At 39.9% G+C, this 17,120-nt stretch overlaps 1 protein-coding gene across 1 annotated transcript in view; it reads left to right on the plus strand.

Annotated features, from left to right (window-relative positions):
• Nucleotides 1-735: 735 nt before the first annotated feature.
• nid2a (nidogen 2a (osteonidogen)) overlaps nucleotides 736-17,120 on the plus strand; it is a 43,307-nt gene continuing 26,922 nt past the window's right edge. Inside the window, exons 1-8 of the mRNA XM_046855247.1 lie at nucleotides 736-1,053; nucleotides 2,247-2,549; nucleotides 5,062-5,303; nucleotides 5,512-6,026; nucleotides 6,692-6,841; nucleotides 8,378-8,623; nucleotides 10,760-10,960; nucleotides 12,401-12,628. Of these exons, the coding sequence (XP_046711203.1) occupies nucleotides 853-1,053; nucleotides 2,247-2,549; nucleotides 5,062-5,303; nucleotides 5,512-6,026; nucleotides 6,692-6,841; nucleotides 8,378-8,623; nucleotides 10,760-10,960; nucleotides 12,401-12,628 (2,086 nt within the window). The 5' untranslated portion in view covers nucleotides 736-852. The remainder of the gene's footprint in view (nucleotides 1,054-2,246; nucleotides 2,550-5,061; nucleotides 5,304-5,511; nucleotides 6,027-6,691; nucleotides 6,842-8,377; nucleotides 8,624-10,759; nucleotides 10,961-12,400; nucleotides 12,629-17,120) is intronic.

Below are 17,120 nucleotides of genomic sequence, written 5' to 3' on the forward strand. Positions count from 1 at the left end.
CTCCGTGATGGTGTCAAAACGATGAACTTTGAGATGGATCTTTATCTTTGGAAATTGGGAAAAGTCTGCAGGAGCCAAATCTGGCAAGTAAGGTTGGTGCAGAAGTGAGATCACGTGGATTGTTCACGTGGACCGGCAATCATCATGCACAAGTTGCTGAATGATTTTGACATTTTCGAGGTTTGACATTTTTTAAAATTTTCTTCCAGTGATGTTCTTCCGCTTGTACGACTCAAAACACAGCGAACAACTCAATGTTGCATCGCCATAAACTTGCCGAACCATGTTAAACGTCTCTGTGTCATATTCGGTCAGCATAGCACCAGTTAACGCCAGTAGTCTCGAAACTTTTTGATACCACCTTGTATTTAGTAGATAGTTAATTAGTTATCTTTGTGATCTTTGAGATCAATTATTAATAAAACAATCAAATTAATCCATTATTTGAATAGGAATTAAAGCAAAACATAGAAATTTGATCAAATAATGTATTATTTAAGCCAATTCTGCTTTATAAACTCATTTACAAGCTGAGCAGCCATGTTGGATTGACGTCACTCGTTGAGCAGGAAAGAAACTGGTGACTGGATGTGAAAAGATTATTATTAAAAAATGCGTTAATTTGGAATTTACTTTGAGTATTTTTCATGTTATAAAATCTCCCCAAATATAAATCCCCTATTGGTCGGTTTAAAGGGTACCAATCTGGCAACCTGTGGGGCAGCGCTCTCCATCCCAGCTCAAATTCCTGTGGACTCTGAGAGGAGCATCACAGAGCAGGTCAGAGTGGAAAGGCAGAGGGAAGAGTGTGGACTCAATGTACAGCTGAGACAAGCTGAGAAAGCTGTAACCATGTGGAAGCAAGTAGCGGCGTTTTTGCTCCAGCTCTCCTTCATCTCACATCCTGGAAGCGCTCTGAGGAGAGGAGATCTTTTCTCCTACGGGACCCAGAGTGGAGATCGGACTCTGCCAGAAGGAGACGATGAAACATCTGAAGTGATCTCACTGAGCAAAGCCATGCGCTTCTACGACACCTCGTTCAACAAATTATATGTGAGTGCAATCATGATTTTTTATTTAATAGAGAAAGTGGAGGATGGGGATTTATTAGAAAGTATTTATTACTCTACAATAATGACGTCATCATCAACATTATTATTATTATTATTATTATTATTATTATTATTGTGAAAATAGTTGTTATTGAATCAAATGTACTTTCTAATTGAATCTACTCAGTTCACGTTACTATTATACTAAGTATTTATTTGTTTGCTTGTTTGTTATTTATTTGTGTTTGTTATTATTTTATTTGTATATATTTATTTGCATATTTATTAATTAACCAAATGTCTTTTGCAAACTCATGGGATTCTTTCTTTCTTTCTTTCTTTCTTTCTTTCTTTCTTTCTTTCTTTCTTTTTTTCTTTCTTTCTTTCTTTCTTTCTTTCTTTCTTTCTTTCTTTCTTTCTTTCCACCCTCTAACTTATTTATTGAAGATGATCTTTCTTTCTTTCTTTCTTTCTTTCTTTCTTTCTTTCTTTCTTTCTTTCTTTCTTTCTTTCCACCCTCTAACTTATTTATTTAGGATGAATCTGGTGCTCTTTCTTTCTACTAAAAGATCAAAGAAGAGGTTTTGGTTAAAACCTTTTTTTTTTTAAGTTTGTTTGTTTATTAAAAAAAGTTAGTTTGAGAGTTTAAGTTTCTTCCTCTTCATCTTCATCATCTGTTTCTTAAAATCAGTCGTCTATATCTAGTCTGTTTTTCCAAAAATTCAAACAATTCATATTATTTAGAAAGAATTTGTTGCAAGAATCATATTTCCAGCTTTCCACATTTTTGCTTCATTTACTCTTTTGTGTTTCTGTCTGTCCTTCCGATGATTCCCTTTTTAAAAAAATGAAACAAATGAATGAATGGAAAAAATATTACATTTAGTATCATAGTAAGTCTCTCCCATCTTTGGTCTAGTCGAACATCTGGTGGAAAAAAAAGCTCCACTATGGTTAGGTTGGTGTGTTTCCGTGTGTAAGTCATTTATTTGGAGGCCACACGTTTTCCACAAGCTAAGTAGTAGTTTTTAGAGCAGATGAGCTTTTTTAAGGCTTGCTAATAATTAAAGGGCATGTAGAGTAAATAATCATCCTCGGTTTTGTGTGTGTGTGTATATGGTCCGGAACGAAAAGCAGAAACTTTTCACTGTTTTCAAGGTTTTTTTTTCATTGAAATTGTTTGTGTTGTTCCAGGTGGCCACCAACGGCATCATCTCGCCTCATGACCTTCCGATGGAGAAGCAGTACGTTGATGATGGATTCCCCACCGAATTCCCTGTTATTGCACCTTTTCTCGCCGACATAGACACCAGTAATGGAAACGGAGCCATCTACTACCGCTTAACTGAGTCCCCCAGTGTCCTGAATCGCATCGCTTCCGAAGTCCAGAGAGGATTCCCAGAAAGTCAGTTCACACCCACTCACGCGATCATCGCCACATGGGAAAACGTAGCTGCTTACAAAGAGGTCACGCGCACCTCAGAGTCTTCCAGACAGGTGAGGAATCATTTGGTAGGAATGTATTTAGTGCATGTCATTAAAAAAGGTTATAATTACTGCCTTTTGGTGGGTAGGGTTGCCAGATTGTAGAAATGTTTTCTTAATAAATATTTAAGACTCCATTATATACATTCTGTAAGTGTTTGATTGGTGATCTGGAATTTAAAATCCAGTATAATTGATGGGATTGAATTGTTTGTCATTTTCTAAGCTAAGAAATCTTATCTACGGGACAAATACTGAACAAAGGTTGCTCAGATTACCCCCCCACCCAGTGGGAATCTATCGGGTGTCGTGAACTATGTGACCCCGAAGCTCAGAGCTCTAACCTTCTGAAAGGTGTAGGTTATCAGCGTTGACCGTCAGTCGTCTCCTACCCCCCATACCCCTCCTTCTCCAAGCTTAATTCACCCCCTCAGCCGTAATTGCAGGCCCATAGGGCACCTGTGCACACATTGCTGCCCTGCGCTAACTACTAATCTATCCTGAAAATCCCTGCAGCCTCTAATTTCCTTTTGCAGCTTGCAAGAAAAAGTGGTGGGAAAAGAAGAGGACATGATTACTCACGTGTAGTCTTTCTCTGCCCCTAATAGCTCGGGGATTATCGGCTCTTTCCTTGCCGAGAACCCGTTTAGCGCCAACTTTTGTTGAGCAAGCGCGAATGCATTTGGCAATCCAATTCATATCCATAGTCTGAGGTTGCATTCAAGAGGTGCAGTGTATAAATATTTGAGCTTGTTCAGCTCCGGATGCTGAGAAACCATAAGAACCATGGAAGCACAGATTTGAAGAGTCTTATGCTGTGATTCCTGCTGTTAGGATTTCACCTCCAGGGGCCAACAGCTGTATGTCAGATTAAACATTCTCGTCGGTTATTTACTGGTTCAGATAACAGCCTGACTGTTCCTCTGATATGTATATATCCAAAGACTTTCGACGCATATAAACAGAGCTTGAGTGAATTACTCAGACGATCCGGGCAGCTCGCTGACCCGGGAACGTATGCTTTACCAGACAGTAATAGCATGTAATCCATCACATCCGTGGACAACTATGCGTCAGGAGATAAATCACTTTAATGCACTCCGAGCGCAGTCGTCTCTGGAGGCTCGAACAGGTGAGAATTCAAGTCTATCGAGTCTCTCTGGTGTCCTACTGTTCGAGGCTCACCAGCTCGCTCGGATCAGTTTATGATTACTGACACTGTTTGCTTGCTGCTCAACAATGGATTACAGTATAAGCCTTCCGAGCCATGGGGGGGATGTTTAAAGAAAGCACATCCTCCAGTTCATCCACTGAGTGTCAAGCTTTTCGGATGCTCTGTATTAGGGTGTGGGGGTGGAGAAGCTAGACAGTTGCTTGTGTTTTCTTTTTGGGAGTCAGTTTTCTGTATCGTAGATGCTGTTTCCGGCCCCCGAATGTCTGTCTGGTGTCTGCCGCAGACAAGATGGACGTGGGAAGCCATTTGGAGGTGTTATTGCTTAAACAAATAAGCAGTGGAAGTTCAGATCAAGCTCGGTCGAGCTTTCTGTCTTCCAATTACGGCACTGTGCCCTGTGGTATCATCCTGGACGTGTCTCAGTCTTGCCACAAGTGGGTGCCTAATTATTTACAATAACATCTTTAAACAATCTTGTTTATGGGTGTGTTCCTGCAGAGCTTGGAGGCAGTGTGGCCTTGTAATTAAGGATTCAAGGCCGAAGGGGTTGGGGCTGTTTTTTGTTTTGTTGTTGGATGGAGGGAGAGGTGTATGCTATGGAATTAGGTAGCCTCTTGGTCTTTCAAAGCCATGTGCAGCAGTTGTGGGGGGTCCTTGCAGGTTCTTTTGTGATGATAATAGTGAAGGTAAAATACCAAAGAACACAAGGTGTTTTTTTTTTTCAGGCACATTGGTGCAAATTATTCCATGTGAATGTTGATTGCATGCACTTTTATTTTGTTAGCAAGATTACTTAAAAATTTGAATATCCACCACCTGGAAGTAGTGGGTGGTCAGGCAAAGCCGTCTGTGGCCAAGGATCGGGACAGAGTCATGTCTCTGATCTTGGCTTTCAGAGAATTTTATGGCTTGAAAAGGACTATGGCCAAGACAAGACAGCACTTCAAACAGCGGTTTAAAAGTGCTCTCCTAAGAGGGTGTGAGGAAAGCAGGGCTGAGTAAAATGAGAACGGGAAACGAAAGGGGACATTTGCTTGAGTTACCAGACCAAATAAAATCAATGTGAACTTGAAAAAAAGATCAAATATGGGGATGGTTTCAAAGAGTCGCAAACAAGCAATAAACGGCGCAGACGTTTACAGTCTGGATAAACTCTGTGGTTCTCATTGAAATGTATTGTTGTGTGAACAATTCAATGAGTCGTTTGATAAACACAAGTTGTTTATCAAGACGGTGTGACCATCTTTTGTTCCTCGAGCAAACTTACATCACCCCGAGGATAAAGATAAGGCCCTAGAATTTGCATTTGCAAAGGAGACCGACGCTGATCTTCTCCCTCTTGTTTGGCAGGTTAACACATTCCAGGCGGTGGTGGCTTATGATGAGGAGAACACCTACGCTCTTTACCTTTACCCGGAGGATGGATTGCAGTTCTTTGGAACGCGGCCTAAAGAGATGTTTAATGTGGAGATTGAGCTGCCTGCGCGGGTCGGCTTCACCAGGGGAGAAGTCTTGTATCTATTCTTTTCACGCACCGAGGGACCTTATTTCAGCCTCACCAGCAATGAGCAGTCTGTCAAGAACTTGTACCAGTAAGGAATTTAAGCTTTTCCCATTAACCAAATAAATGTCTCATCCATAGTAATGCATTACTAGGAAAATTTTGGAATTCAAATTTTTTGGGAGGTTCTTAATGTCGGGTTGATTGCAACAGTAAGAATTAGACGAATGTATTTTAATTCTGTATTTGCTTCCTAGTTTCCTTTGTGCTTATGCTTTGTTTTTATAATCTCCCTTCAGGACAGGTAACACTGGCGTGTCTGGCATTTGGCTCTTCCACATCGGAAACGCATACTCCTTTGGCAACGTGATTCCAGCTGGTCATCATGGCCTTCTACCCACCGCATTCCCGATGAAGACAACCATTTTGTTACAAACCACCCCCGAGTTCCCTGTAGGAGAGTATGAGACAGACAATGAGCCTTTCAACGAGGAGCCAGAATACAACATCGATCCAGATTTCCCAAATCCTGATGCCACACAATTCCCTCAGCTCGGCCACGGTGCCTCTAAGTTCAGTAGTTCAAACCAGGAAGCTGACTTACATCTGTCCCAACTTGACCTCTACGAAGATCACGGCACTCTGAGTCCAGACCCTCAGCCTACTCACCATTCCCTTACAAATTTTCAGAAAGAGGAAATCATCGAGTCTGTGGATCCAGTCCCAGAGGCCACTCTTCTGGAAGCGTATCCCATTCACCCTGATGGTCATGTCAGGGTTAACGTGGAAGAAAATGTGAACTTTGACTCTGGAGGTGAGACTGAAACTGTGAAAACAGCAGTCACGCTCATTTTTTTACACTTTTTACTTCCTTTAAAATCTAACAGCTGTTCAGCCTTCCCCTTTGTCACTCCTTTTGTCTTTCATTCTTTTCAATACAGCATAACTCATAAAAGTAAAACAAACCAAAAACAAACAAGGCCAGTTAACCTGCACTTTGTCATAAATACTCTCCCAAAGCTTCGGCATGGTACTGTGTTGGTCCAAGTGTGATAAGAACCTCCTGGAATTCAAATGAATGAATGTGAGCTGTGACCTTGAGCAACTGCAGTGAAAAAAAAAAAAAAAACACATCCAGATGTCCAGTATGACATGAGCCTCATATTTGGCCAGGGGCCAGCATTTTGTCTTTAATAACTTTGTTTGCAGCAGGAACAGATGACAGGAGTTTTTCTCATCTCTCTTCTGGATGACAGATGTCTTTTCCTTAACGCCACTCGGGCACAGGGAACATCTGTCAGGTTGCAGAACGTAGAATTGTTGCTCGAGTAAATTTAGTCGCCCCGTATGTATGATTACAGAGCTACTTAGGCTTGTGTCTAAAGTCCTACATTATGTTTACAGGTTTTAACATGATCTTCTCTCTCTAGGTCTCTCTCCTATTCACTCTGTTGATCTATCTGGTTTTGTTCTCTTCAGTGATTCACTATTCCACTGAAAACAAGGAGACGTGCAATCGTTTCCAGCAGACCTGCAGCCAGAACGCTTACTGCGTCGATTACCCATCAGGCTACTGCTGCCACTGTCATGCCGGTTTCTATGGAAATGGACGCCATTGCCTTCCTGATGGTGAGTTTTAAATTAGTTATATAAACGTAGTCCTTGATGTACGAAAGAGATGTGTTCCGATGACCCTGTTGTAATTTGAAAATATACTAAATCGATACGTGGTCTAGCCTACCCATTAGTCTTAAAGAATCGTGATCAGTATGGAGTAGAATACTGTAATTCCTTAAGAATTTAACAAGTACATACCGTAATTTAGCGAAACAGAGCCATTTACAGTACCGTACTGTATAAACTATACAGTGTATATGAATGTGGCAGTGGGCGAGTGGATGAGCGTTGGTTTGCAAATGGAGGGCGGAGCATACGCTGCTACGTTTTCGCACAATATTTTTACGATTTTGTCATATCGGTATTTTCCTCGTAAGACAATTGAATAAGAAAATTTTAAGTCGAACCATCGTAACTCTGGGACCATCTGTATTAGGACAATTTAGGATTTTACACATTTGGTCTTGGGTATGGAAATAAATTAGGTGTAGGTAAAAGTTTTTCCTTTTCTGTAACAAAAATTAAACTGCTACTCATGTTAGAATGCATGCCATATACAGTTTTTTACATTTATTTTAGTGTCCATTTAGTTGAGCTTGTGGAGTCTAGAGGGATTGTTTAAATCCTTAATTTAATTGTCTTATTTCTATAAGATTTTCAGTAAACAGTTATTCTAAAGCACTTCATAAAAACACTTCTTTCTCCGTAGACTTTTATTTAAGTTTGTTGGGGGGAAAAAATTGACTTCAGTTTGGGTAACAACCATTTTTGGGGATTTGAAGTTTATGATGCAAACTGGAGTTTGTGTTTGAGTTGGATTGAATTCAAACATGTTACTCACAGATAAATATAGATAACTTTTGTCGGAATTCCACCATAGACTGAGCTTTTTCAATGACTTTTCAATAAAAGTTCCATCCAAGACACTGCTAAACAGTCTACTTACACAAGTTTACCTTGTTTCCGGTTTGTTTTTGCAGGCATAATATATATTTTTTTTAAGTCAAATAAATCCATTGATTTTTTTTAAGGCTATGTAAAGCTTTCTTTAAAAAAACATCCTACTTGAGACACCATATTAAACCTAGAATACTGAATACATACAACATAATGTGTTATTAACCTGGCCATGCTCCGAGCCCAAGACATGAACCCCAGTCAGACAGTGTTTAAGCTTTGCTGAATGACATTTCTGCTGAGGAAAATCATACTTGGCAGTGGGATATGAGTGTGTACAGAAGGAGCTTTGTGTTCTCTTATGGAGTGTGTGGGTCGGTTGTGGAGACGGAAAGCGGACACAGCGCAGTTTTGTCGCCAAACACAAACCTGCCACTCTTTTTAGTTGGAAACAGTTGTTCAGCACTCGGTAATTCCTTAGCAGGCAGAAAAGATTCCCTCATAGCAAAGGAGGTGAGAAAATTGGAATAGAAGATAAATTATTTGGAAGCAATGGAGAAATTGATCTTTCTAAAATTCTCTAAAAGCTTCTTCCCTCTAAGGACCTTCAGTTTTTTTTAATATTTTTCTTCTTCTTCTTCTTTTTTACAGGCGCTCCTCAGCGTGTGAATGGAAAAGTCAACGGGATGGTTACTGTGGGTTCGACCCCAGTGGGACTGGACAACATCGACCTCCATGTTTACATCGTAGTGGGGGACGGTCGAGCATACACAGCCATCAGTGAAGTCCCAGAGCCTTTAGGGTGGTCTCTGATGCCTGCCACACCCATCGGTGGCCTTTTTGGGTGGCTCTTTGCACTCAAGCTTCCCAGCAGCTATAATGGTTTCAACATCACTGGTAAGAATGTGACCAAATATGTTATAGTGCCTTGTGGTCACCAAGCTGTTGAGCCAAAATATTGGCTTTCCTCATACAAAGTTGGAAGCTGGAACCCAGTGTTTTTTGTTTGGATTACCTCAGGTCTTTTAGTGTTCATTGAGAGAAATCTAGCCTGTTTTGGGCTTAAACAAGTGCACTAACGTCAGGTTGAATATCTGAGGTGGATATGAGAAGGACAGCACACAAATGATCATCACTGAGAGAGGATCTGGATTTGGATCTGGATCTGGATCTGGATATCTTTACATTCTGCGCCTTTTTTTTTTTTTTTTTAACGTTAGTTGACATATTTGAGGGCTAAGAGCTCATTTCTTGAAAGCTGTCAAACGAAAAACAATAGTGGCCTTCAAAAGAATATTCTGTGCACCTATCACAAATTAATAGGCGTCGTGACACCGTTACTACAAACTCAGAGCAGTGCAGTACACAGGAAACAGATTTAAGTTAATCTCATGAGTCCTCTGGTCCAAGTCGTTCGTCCTTTTGTCACGTGACTTCCAGATACGCTATAAGGGTGACTAAAGGATTACAGTAACAAAATCAGGGTTTGCATAGAGTCTTAAAAATAAAAATAAAAAGTCTACATTTTTTACATTTTAGGCCTTGAAAAGTTTAAAATTCAACGTTCTAGGTCTTAATTTTTTATGTCCATGTAACACTGCATCCAATCTCATTAAAATGCTCATTAAGCACTTTAGAATGTTTTTGTTTGTTAGTTTCTGTGGTGTTGTAGTTGTATTATGACTACGAATGAGACCCACATTGAACCGCCAATTAATTTTCTGTTATTGAGGCGAATCTTTCTTGGATTCTACCACAAATGTAAAACAGATTTTATTTTTCATGTATGTGGAATTGCAAGTTTAGCAATACTTGGCTTGAAAAGATTTTATTTAGAACTTGGTTACTAACAACATGTGTGTGTGTGTTCGTGTGTGTGTGTGTGTGTGTGTGTGTGTGTGTGTGTGTGTGTGTGTGTGTGTGTGTGTGTTTTGATGTTGTGATATAGGTCTTAAATTAAATTCTTAAAGGTCTTAAAAAGGTTTAAAAAGTCTTACTAAAATTTAAAAACTAAATGACTAAAAAAATTCATCACTTCAATGAAAATATAACAGGTATTATTATCAGGCGCCTTCTAACATTTGGTCATGATAATACAACATGATGTTACGAGTAGAAAATTTAGTGCATTGGACTATCCGAAGAACAGCTGACCGTTTGCATCCAAAAAGCTCCTTCTGTAGTAATGGGTAAGTGGCTCAACTGTCATTGTTGGGCCTTTGAGCAAGGCCGTTAACTCTAAACTGCTCAGTTGTATAAATGCAAGTTTCATTGGATGAGTGCTAAAGATTCTCTTTATGTATCTGGCATTTGCCAAATCGAATTGGAAGTTTGCAAGCTGCCCCTGCTGAGCTCTTAACTCTCAATAAATTAGATAATTGTAAGTCGCTGTGGTTGAGTCCCTGCCAAATGGCCTAAACATAAACTCATGGCTGTAGCATTTTTTCCCAGTTGATCATCAAATATTATGACTATAAGCTTTTTTTTTTTTGTCTTAATGTGTTTTCCCATGTGAAGTTCACCCATGTGAAGTCCAGTACTGTAAACGATGATTTTGCCTAATACAGCTATCCTACTGCTCCACCCCTAAGCACGAGTGAGGAAACCCTGCTGCTCATTGCCAGTGTTATTGTGCTGTGTGTTTTTTTAACATTTGCTCTCCCCCTGGGACACGCTTAAGGTCTTGAGCAGTTTCTCTCTCACTAATATAAACCAAAGGCCTCACAGCTGGGGTTTCTCCAGAGGCCTCCCTCTTGGAGGGCTGATAGTCAAGGTTTGATTAAGACACACTTTATCTCTCAGTATAATTCAAGTCAGGTGGTGAAATGGTTGTGTTTTTTATGTGCTGGGGGAAAAAAACGACTCAAATATCTCTCAAGTATTTTTGTTACAAGGGTGGTGACCCTCGCCTGGGTGTGATTATACAATGTGAATATGTAGAATACACCACGATCTGTGGTTCTTTGGATTTCCGATAAAAACAAATCCCAAAAAACAACCATATGTTAAATTAAACTTGTTTACGTCCCTCAGGTGCCGAGTTTACTCGCCATGCCGATGTGACCTTTCACCCCGGCAACCAACGACTCACCATTGTTCAGACCGCACGGGGGTTGGACAACCAGAACTACATGAATGTAGAAACTCATCTGGAGGGCAGCGTTCCATTCGTGCCCCCTGGTGCCAGCATTCAGATGGAGCCTTTTTCGGAAACCTATCAGTATTACCCATCATGTAAGATCTCCTACTTGTAAATATGCTCTTTATGCTATGTTCATTGATTATAAAGAACAATTAGTTGTTTTGACAACATGACCCAACGTGAAACGGAGTAAATTTTACCACACGGTGGTTGATAGATTTGCTATAACAGCTCGAAAGTGTTTTATTGACTTGTCCTGTAAGAATTTGGCAACGAATGCAATTTCTTTGCCATACTCTTTCGTTTTTACGTGGTGGTATCAACAAAGTTTCAAGACTAGTTTTAAAACACACCAACAGATGGCAGCACAAGGCTGCACGCACAGTCACAGGGAGCACCGACCTTGAAGTTGTGCCATAAGAAATCATCCTGTGTACATCGGTGGCTGTTACCAGGTCTTCTATTCTGACCACGTGCGCACTCTGTCACCATTCTCCTCACACATGAGATTCTCGCCAAAAACAAAATGATCTCACCCACCCTACTCACCAGATTTGGCTCTTGCGGACTTTGCCCTCTTCCTGAGGATAAAGATCCCCAGGTCACCATTTTGACACCATTGCGGAGATCCAGAACGAATAACAGAAGGTGTATGACACGTGTTGAAAAGACCTTCAGGACACGACCAGAAGTGGCAGGAACGCTGGGAGCGCTTTATTGCTGTGCAAGGGGACTGTTTTGAAGGTGATCGTGTGTAAACGGAGATAAATAAAGTACTTTCTTGTAAACAGAGCTAGTCTCTAAACTTTTTGATACCACCTCGTAGTTAGGGTTCATTTTATGGAACATCCAAAAGCTCACGTAAATTATAGCCTCTATGATCAGTCTCACGCAACACAACGTTGTCCATCCTAAAGACTTTCCCTTTGTGGAAAATGTAAATGTAAGTACTGAAACTGAAGACTCCTCCCAAAATGATAATAAGCATATATTCTAATTCACAAATGAGTTGTAAACTGTAATTACCCAAAGACCTATTTGCATACTAGGACATGATTGGCTGTAATATTTTAAAATGCAATAATACTAAATCAAAATGCATTTTCTTAGAATAATTATATTTTATGATGCTTGTTTTTTTTAACTGCTCTATTTTCTGGCGCATTTAGATTAAAAAAAAAGTATGTACTAGATGCCTTGCTTTATGATCTAGCTTCTTACTATGCATTCTTTGGTTATTGGAGACAGAGATCAAGGGGTCAGTGGTCCATCTAAAAAAAAAAAAAAAAACACCCTCCCAACTTCCTTTCAGAGGAAGCTGTGTCTCATTGTGATGAGCCCCAAAGCATAAACTGTTTTTCATGCTGATATACAGCTGGAGGATGTAATTAAAGGTCAAACCCGGCTCACTTTTATGCGTCGGCCAACTTCCACGCCAGTTTATCGTAGGTCCGGTAGAGGAAGTGCACTTTTTGGGTTAACTGCACACGGGTGTACGGAGTAATTCCATGTGTTTTGCTATCCGCCCTCAGTGATCACGTCCAACTCGATACGGGAGTTTACGATCGTGTCCGCTCAGAGTGGAGCTGAAAAGTTTACCTACCATCTGAGACAGAACATCACGTACAGGGACTGCAGGCACATGCCGCATGGCGGAGTCGAGACGCTGCAGCTCCATGTTGAGCGAATCTTTGCCATGTACGTCAAAGAAGAGCGCGTCCTCAGATACGCCATCACCAACAAGATCAGCCATGTCGGAGGTAAGCTTATGAAATGTTTGTGTATATCAAAAAACATGTCTTTGGATGTGATCACATTAAATACTAGAAGACCCAAAGCACTATAATCCAGCACTATAATGCCCCTGGTTGGAGTGACCTACTATAGAGCTCTGACCTCAACACTATTGACCACCTTTGGGATGAATTGAACTGCTGACTGCAGCCTTGTTCCTGAATGAGCTCAAATCTCAATCCCAAGTACACTCCAAAATTGAGTGGAACCTCTTCCAAGAAGAGTAGAGGTACATTTAACAGCAAATGGAGACTAAATGTAAAATAGGTTGTTCAGAAACACATACCAATCTTATGGTCAGGTTTCCAATATATATATAGTATATAGTATAGTGCTATAGTTATATATAAACCCATCAACGTATTTCACCACAATTATGCAGAAAATATCAAATAAAAAAAAGAGGTAAAAACTGTCAGGGAAAAAAGAATAAATTAATTTAATATTTGATTCCACACCTAGTTCCACACATTGCATAGGTTGAACCTAATGAATGTCATGATCTTCATGCTCATGTTAAAATATTAGAGCATGTGATTGAGATGCATGCCTAAGATAGAATTATGCCATTTTTAGAACTTCCTACAGAAGAAAATGCCATTTTGTCCAGGTTGTCCCCCACACACATTCACATGCGTTATACATTTAAATTCACCAGCACACTTTTTGCTTAAAAAATTTTTGTTAAAAGCCTTAGCTTGCAATTCCATAAACCTCAAATACCACAAGTTTCCATTTCTGCATTTGTAAATGATGGCTGGGAGAGGCACAGAGGTGGCGTTTCCTCCTCACTCCAGGTTTCCTGGTTCGATCTTAAGATCAGGTTACCGTCTGTGTGGAGTTTCTGTTCATCTCCTACCTGTGTTTGTATATGTGTGAGTGTTTCTGACATGGGGAAATTGCTTAAAGGCCATTGAATGAGTGTTAAGGTTGTGCACACACACACACACACACACACACACACACACACACACACACACACACATATATATATATACTCAATGAAAAAATAAAATGAAAAAACTCAACATACAGCCATTATTGTCAAAACAGCTGGCAACAAAAGTGAGAACACCCTAAGCCATGCACCACGTCCCAGTCATCATGTTCATGCCTGTAGTCATATATACATTGATAAATAGATAGATAGATAGATAGATAGATAGATAGATAGATAGATAGATAGATAGATAGATAGATAGATAGATAGATAGATAGATTTTTTTGCTCATCGCTTAAATAAAAAGTCTGAGCCGAACCCGAGAACAAAGCTCTTTTAAGTAGTCGATTGCCATTTTCAAGCCAGACTCCTTCTGTCTGTCCTTTAGCACGTTCTCATATCTGAAACGTCCTTTATTAACTCGCTGACAGAAGTAGAATGAAGGAATCTGCATCTTTTGCACGCACTGGCAAGCTGGCGTCAGTTTCTCTTGTAGCCAGGGTTCAATGCCCTGAGCCACCTGATGCAGCCAGAGAACTCCTGAGACAGGTCCTTAAAGGGTCTTTGTGCATGGTGTGAGCTTGCTATCTTTCTGCAAACCCCCTCTCTCGTGATAAATCACCCCAGCTTGAAAGCTCACGTCCTTAAAAAGCTGTACTGATGTTCGATGAAATGGTCTTATATGGACATCTATGGCTTTAGGGTTTTTTTTGTGTTGTAGGTTAAGACGCAGAGGGTCATATATCAGGAATCATGTGATTATATCTTAAGGAAGTGGTAGCAGCTCCACACTGGTTCCTGCAACAAGGCCTAGAGGCTCATACAGTATCTTTTGTGGATTTCTATAGAGGACGTTCATGATAAATGCATAATATCTGAATAAAATTTCTCCAGTTTCTCATATTTTTTAGTATGTGAAATAAATGCATTATCACTAACTTTGCTTTAATGTACCAGCTAACTTTACCACCCAGTTAATATACTACAGTATGCTGATAAGGGCTTTATTTCCTGTGTTTTTGTCAGATCTGATACAACAAGGGAAGCAAGTCTGAAAACCAATGGTGATTAGTGGTGGTTGGGAACATGGGTGATTCCTAATTGGTCATTGGTAACAGGTGTGATCAGTGATTGGTCTTTGGGAACAATTGGGGTTAGTGTGTGGAAAAAATGGACATTAGAGACCAGAGGTGAAAAGTAATGAATTACATTAACTTGTGTTATTGTAATTAAGTAGCTTTTTGTGTACTTCTACTTTTTTACTTTTACATGAGTAGATTTTTAGACTGGTAACTTTACTTATACTTAAGTAAAATTTAACTGTAGTAACAGTACTTTTACTTGAGTAGAATATTTTATTACTCTATCCACCTCTGTGGAAAACACTGAATGATGGACACTAGTGTTCAGAAATTGGTTGTTGGGAACAGTGGAAGTTAATTGGGAACAAGGGTTCTTAGTGATTGTTTTTTGGGAACGAAAGTAGTCAGTGGTGGTTGGAATCAATGGTGACTGATCATTGGGAACAGTGTTGATTGGTGACTGGTCTATAGGACCAGTGGTTAATGATTGGTTATTGGGAACAAATGTGATTAGTAATTGGTCAGTAGGATCCATGGTAATTGCTTACTGGGAACAATGGTGATTGGAGTGTTCTAACTAACTCTTCTTTGCTTTATTGCACCACCCAGTTAAATATGTTCTTTCTACAGCATGCCACAAGCTGTTTTATTTTCTATATATCATATTTTAAGGTGGCATGTTTGGTCTAGGAACAATTCAACTTTAATTTCACAAGCTTTTGACAGTCATCTAAAAAAGGGTTCCAATTGTAATGCTTATGTAGTGTATACGAAGCTCATGAGCCAAGTGAACACAGATGTGGTGCCTCTTGTGTAACTTCCTACATACTTAATTAGATGACTCGGGCGATGGATTATAGCAGATGGCTATGTTGCATTTGTGTTTTCCGTTTTTGGCACAAACAAATATCCAAAAACATTTTCCTTCCACATTCTTTTAGACAACATGACGAGGCCAAAGCAATTGCTGTGTCGGGTCGCTTGCAGAAAGCATTTGTGGGATTTTGCGAGGAGAGGAAGAGCTGCTCCAGCTGTTGAGAGATGCTCACATATGATTGCCAGAGACTTCAGAATGTTGTTATTATGCTGCCAGCTTGGAAACAGTATCCCTCATTGACAGATTTACAGACTCTGAGAAATAATTGTGTAGTGATATCATGGGAGTGGAGAAATACCCAGATTCGGAGCCTCTCATCCTTCATCAGCCCCAGTGTTGGTCTGTAAATGCAGCTGACTTTGTCCGTCTTAATGAGGCAAGGCTGACACACAGTAATCACAGCAGTGGAATGATGTTTAACGGATATGACTCTTGCATGAGTGTACTAGGTCTCATTGGTACTCATTGAGCTAGTCCTTAAACCCACATATCTGTAAGTCTGACCTTAGAGTTTTACATTGCGTGATGGCGGAGTGAAGATGAGTGATTTTGAGTTGTTTGAGAAGAACTGGCTTCTATTGTTAGAATTGTGTCACTTATTCCATTAAGCCTACTCTTTTCAGGGGGAAGTAGCTAATGCATTCCTGAAAAGTCTCTAGAAGTTGATGTCATTGGCTAGGAATTGTCAAGATCGTTTGCATATTAGAAGAAGCGAAATGAAAAATGTGCATTTATAAAAATGAAAAATATTTTTACTTGCTTCATTTACTTTACTTGCTGTAAAGTAACTAGTTGCGCATTCACAATACACTTTTATGAAGGAAACAACTTATTTACTTAAACTGCTTGCAAATAATTACTAAGAAGAGAGTTTTAAATGAAGAATAAAGAAGTAGTGTTTGGGAACAAATGTGATTAGTGTTTGGTTTTTGGGAACTTTGGTGGCCGGTGGTGGTTGGGATCATTGGTGTTTGGTCATTGGGAACGCTGTTGATTGGTGATTGGTTTTTGAAAAGAATAATGATCAGTGTTTTTCCCTGAAAAATGATGATCAGTGGTGGTAAACAACAACTGTGATCATGAAATATTTCTTGGGTACAATGGTGATTGTTGATTCGGTCATTGGAAACAGTGGTGTTTGTTGGTGGTTACAAAAACTATGGTGACTACTGACTGGTCACTGGGAACCATGTTGATTGTTTAGTTTGAAAACTGTGATTATTAATTAGTGATTGGGAACAGTGGTGATTGGTGACTGGCCATTGGTATCAAGGATGATTGTTAATGGGAGAAATGGGGGTTGGTAATTGGTCATTGGGGACCAGGGTGATTGTACATGGGTGCAATGGTGGTTGTAATTGAGAACCAGGGTAATTGGTGGTCATTGGAGTAAAAGGAAGTAAGGAAGAAAGAAAGAGAAAGCATAGTGAAATTTTTACTTTGCATATCCCAGTGATGTTAGAAAGCTGGGATCATAGTGCAGGGGTCAACTATTTTACCCCCTGGAGCACAGAGGGTTAAGGACCTTACTCAAGGAACCCAAGAATACCAGCTTTATG

Source organism: Silurus meridionalis, chromosome 8 (assembly GCF_014805685.1).
Source record: "Silurus meridionalis isolate SWU-2019-XX chromosome 8, ASM1480568v1, whole genome shotgun sequence".
Classification (NCBI taxonomy): Eukaryota; Metazoa; Chordata; class Actinopteri; order Siluriformes; family Siluridae; genus Silurus; species Silurus meridionalis.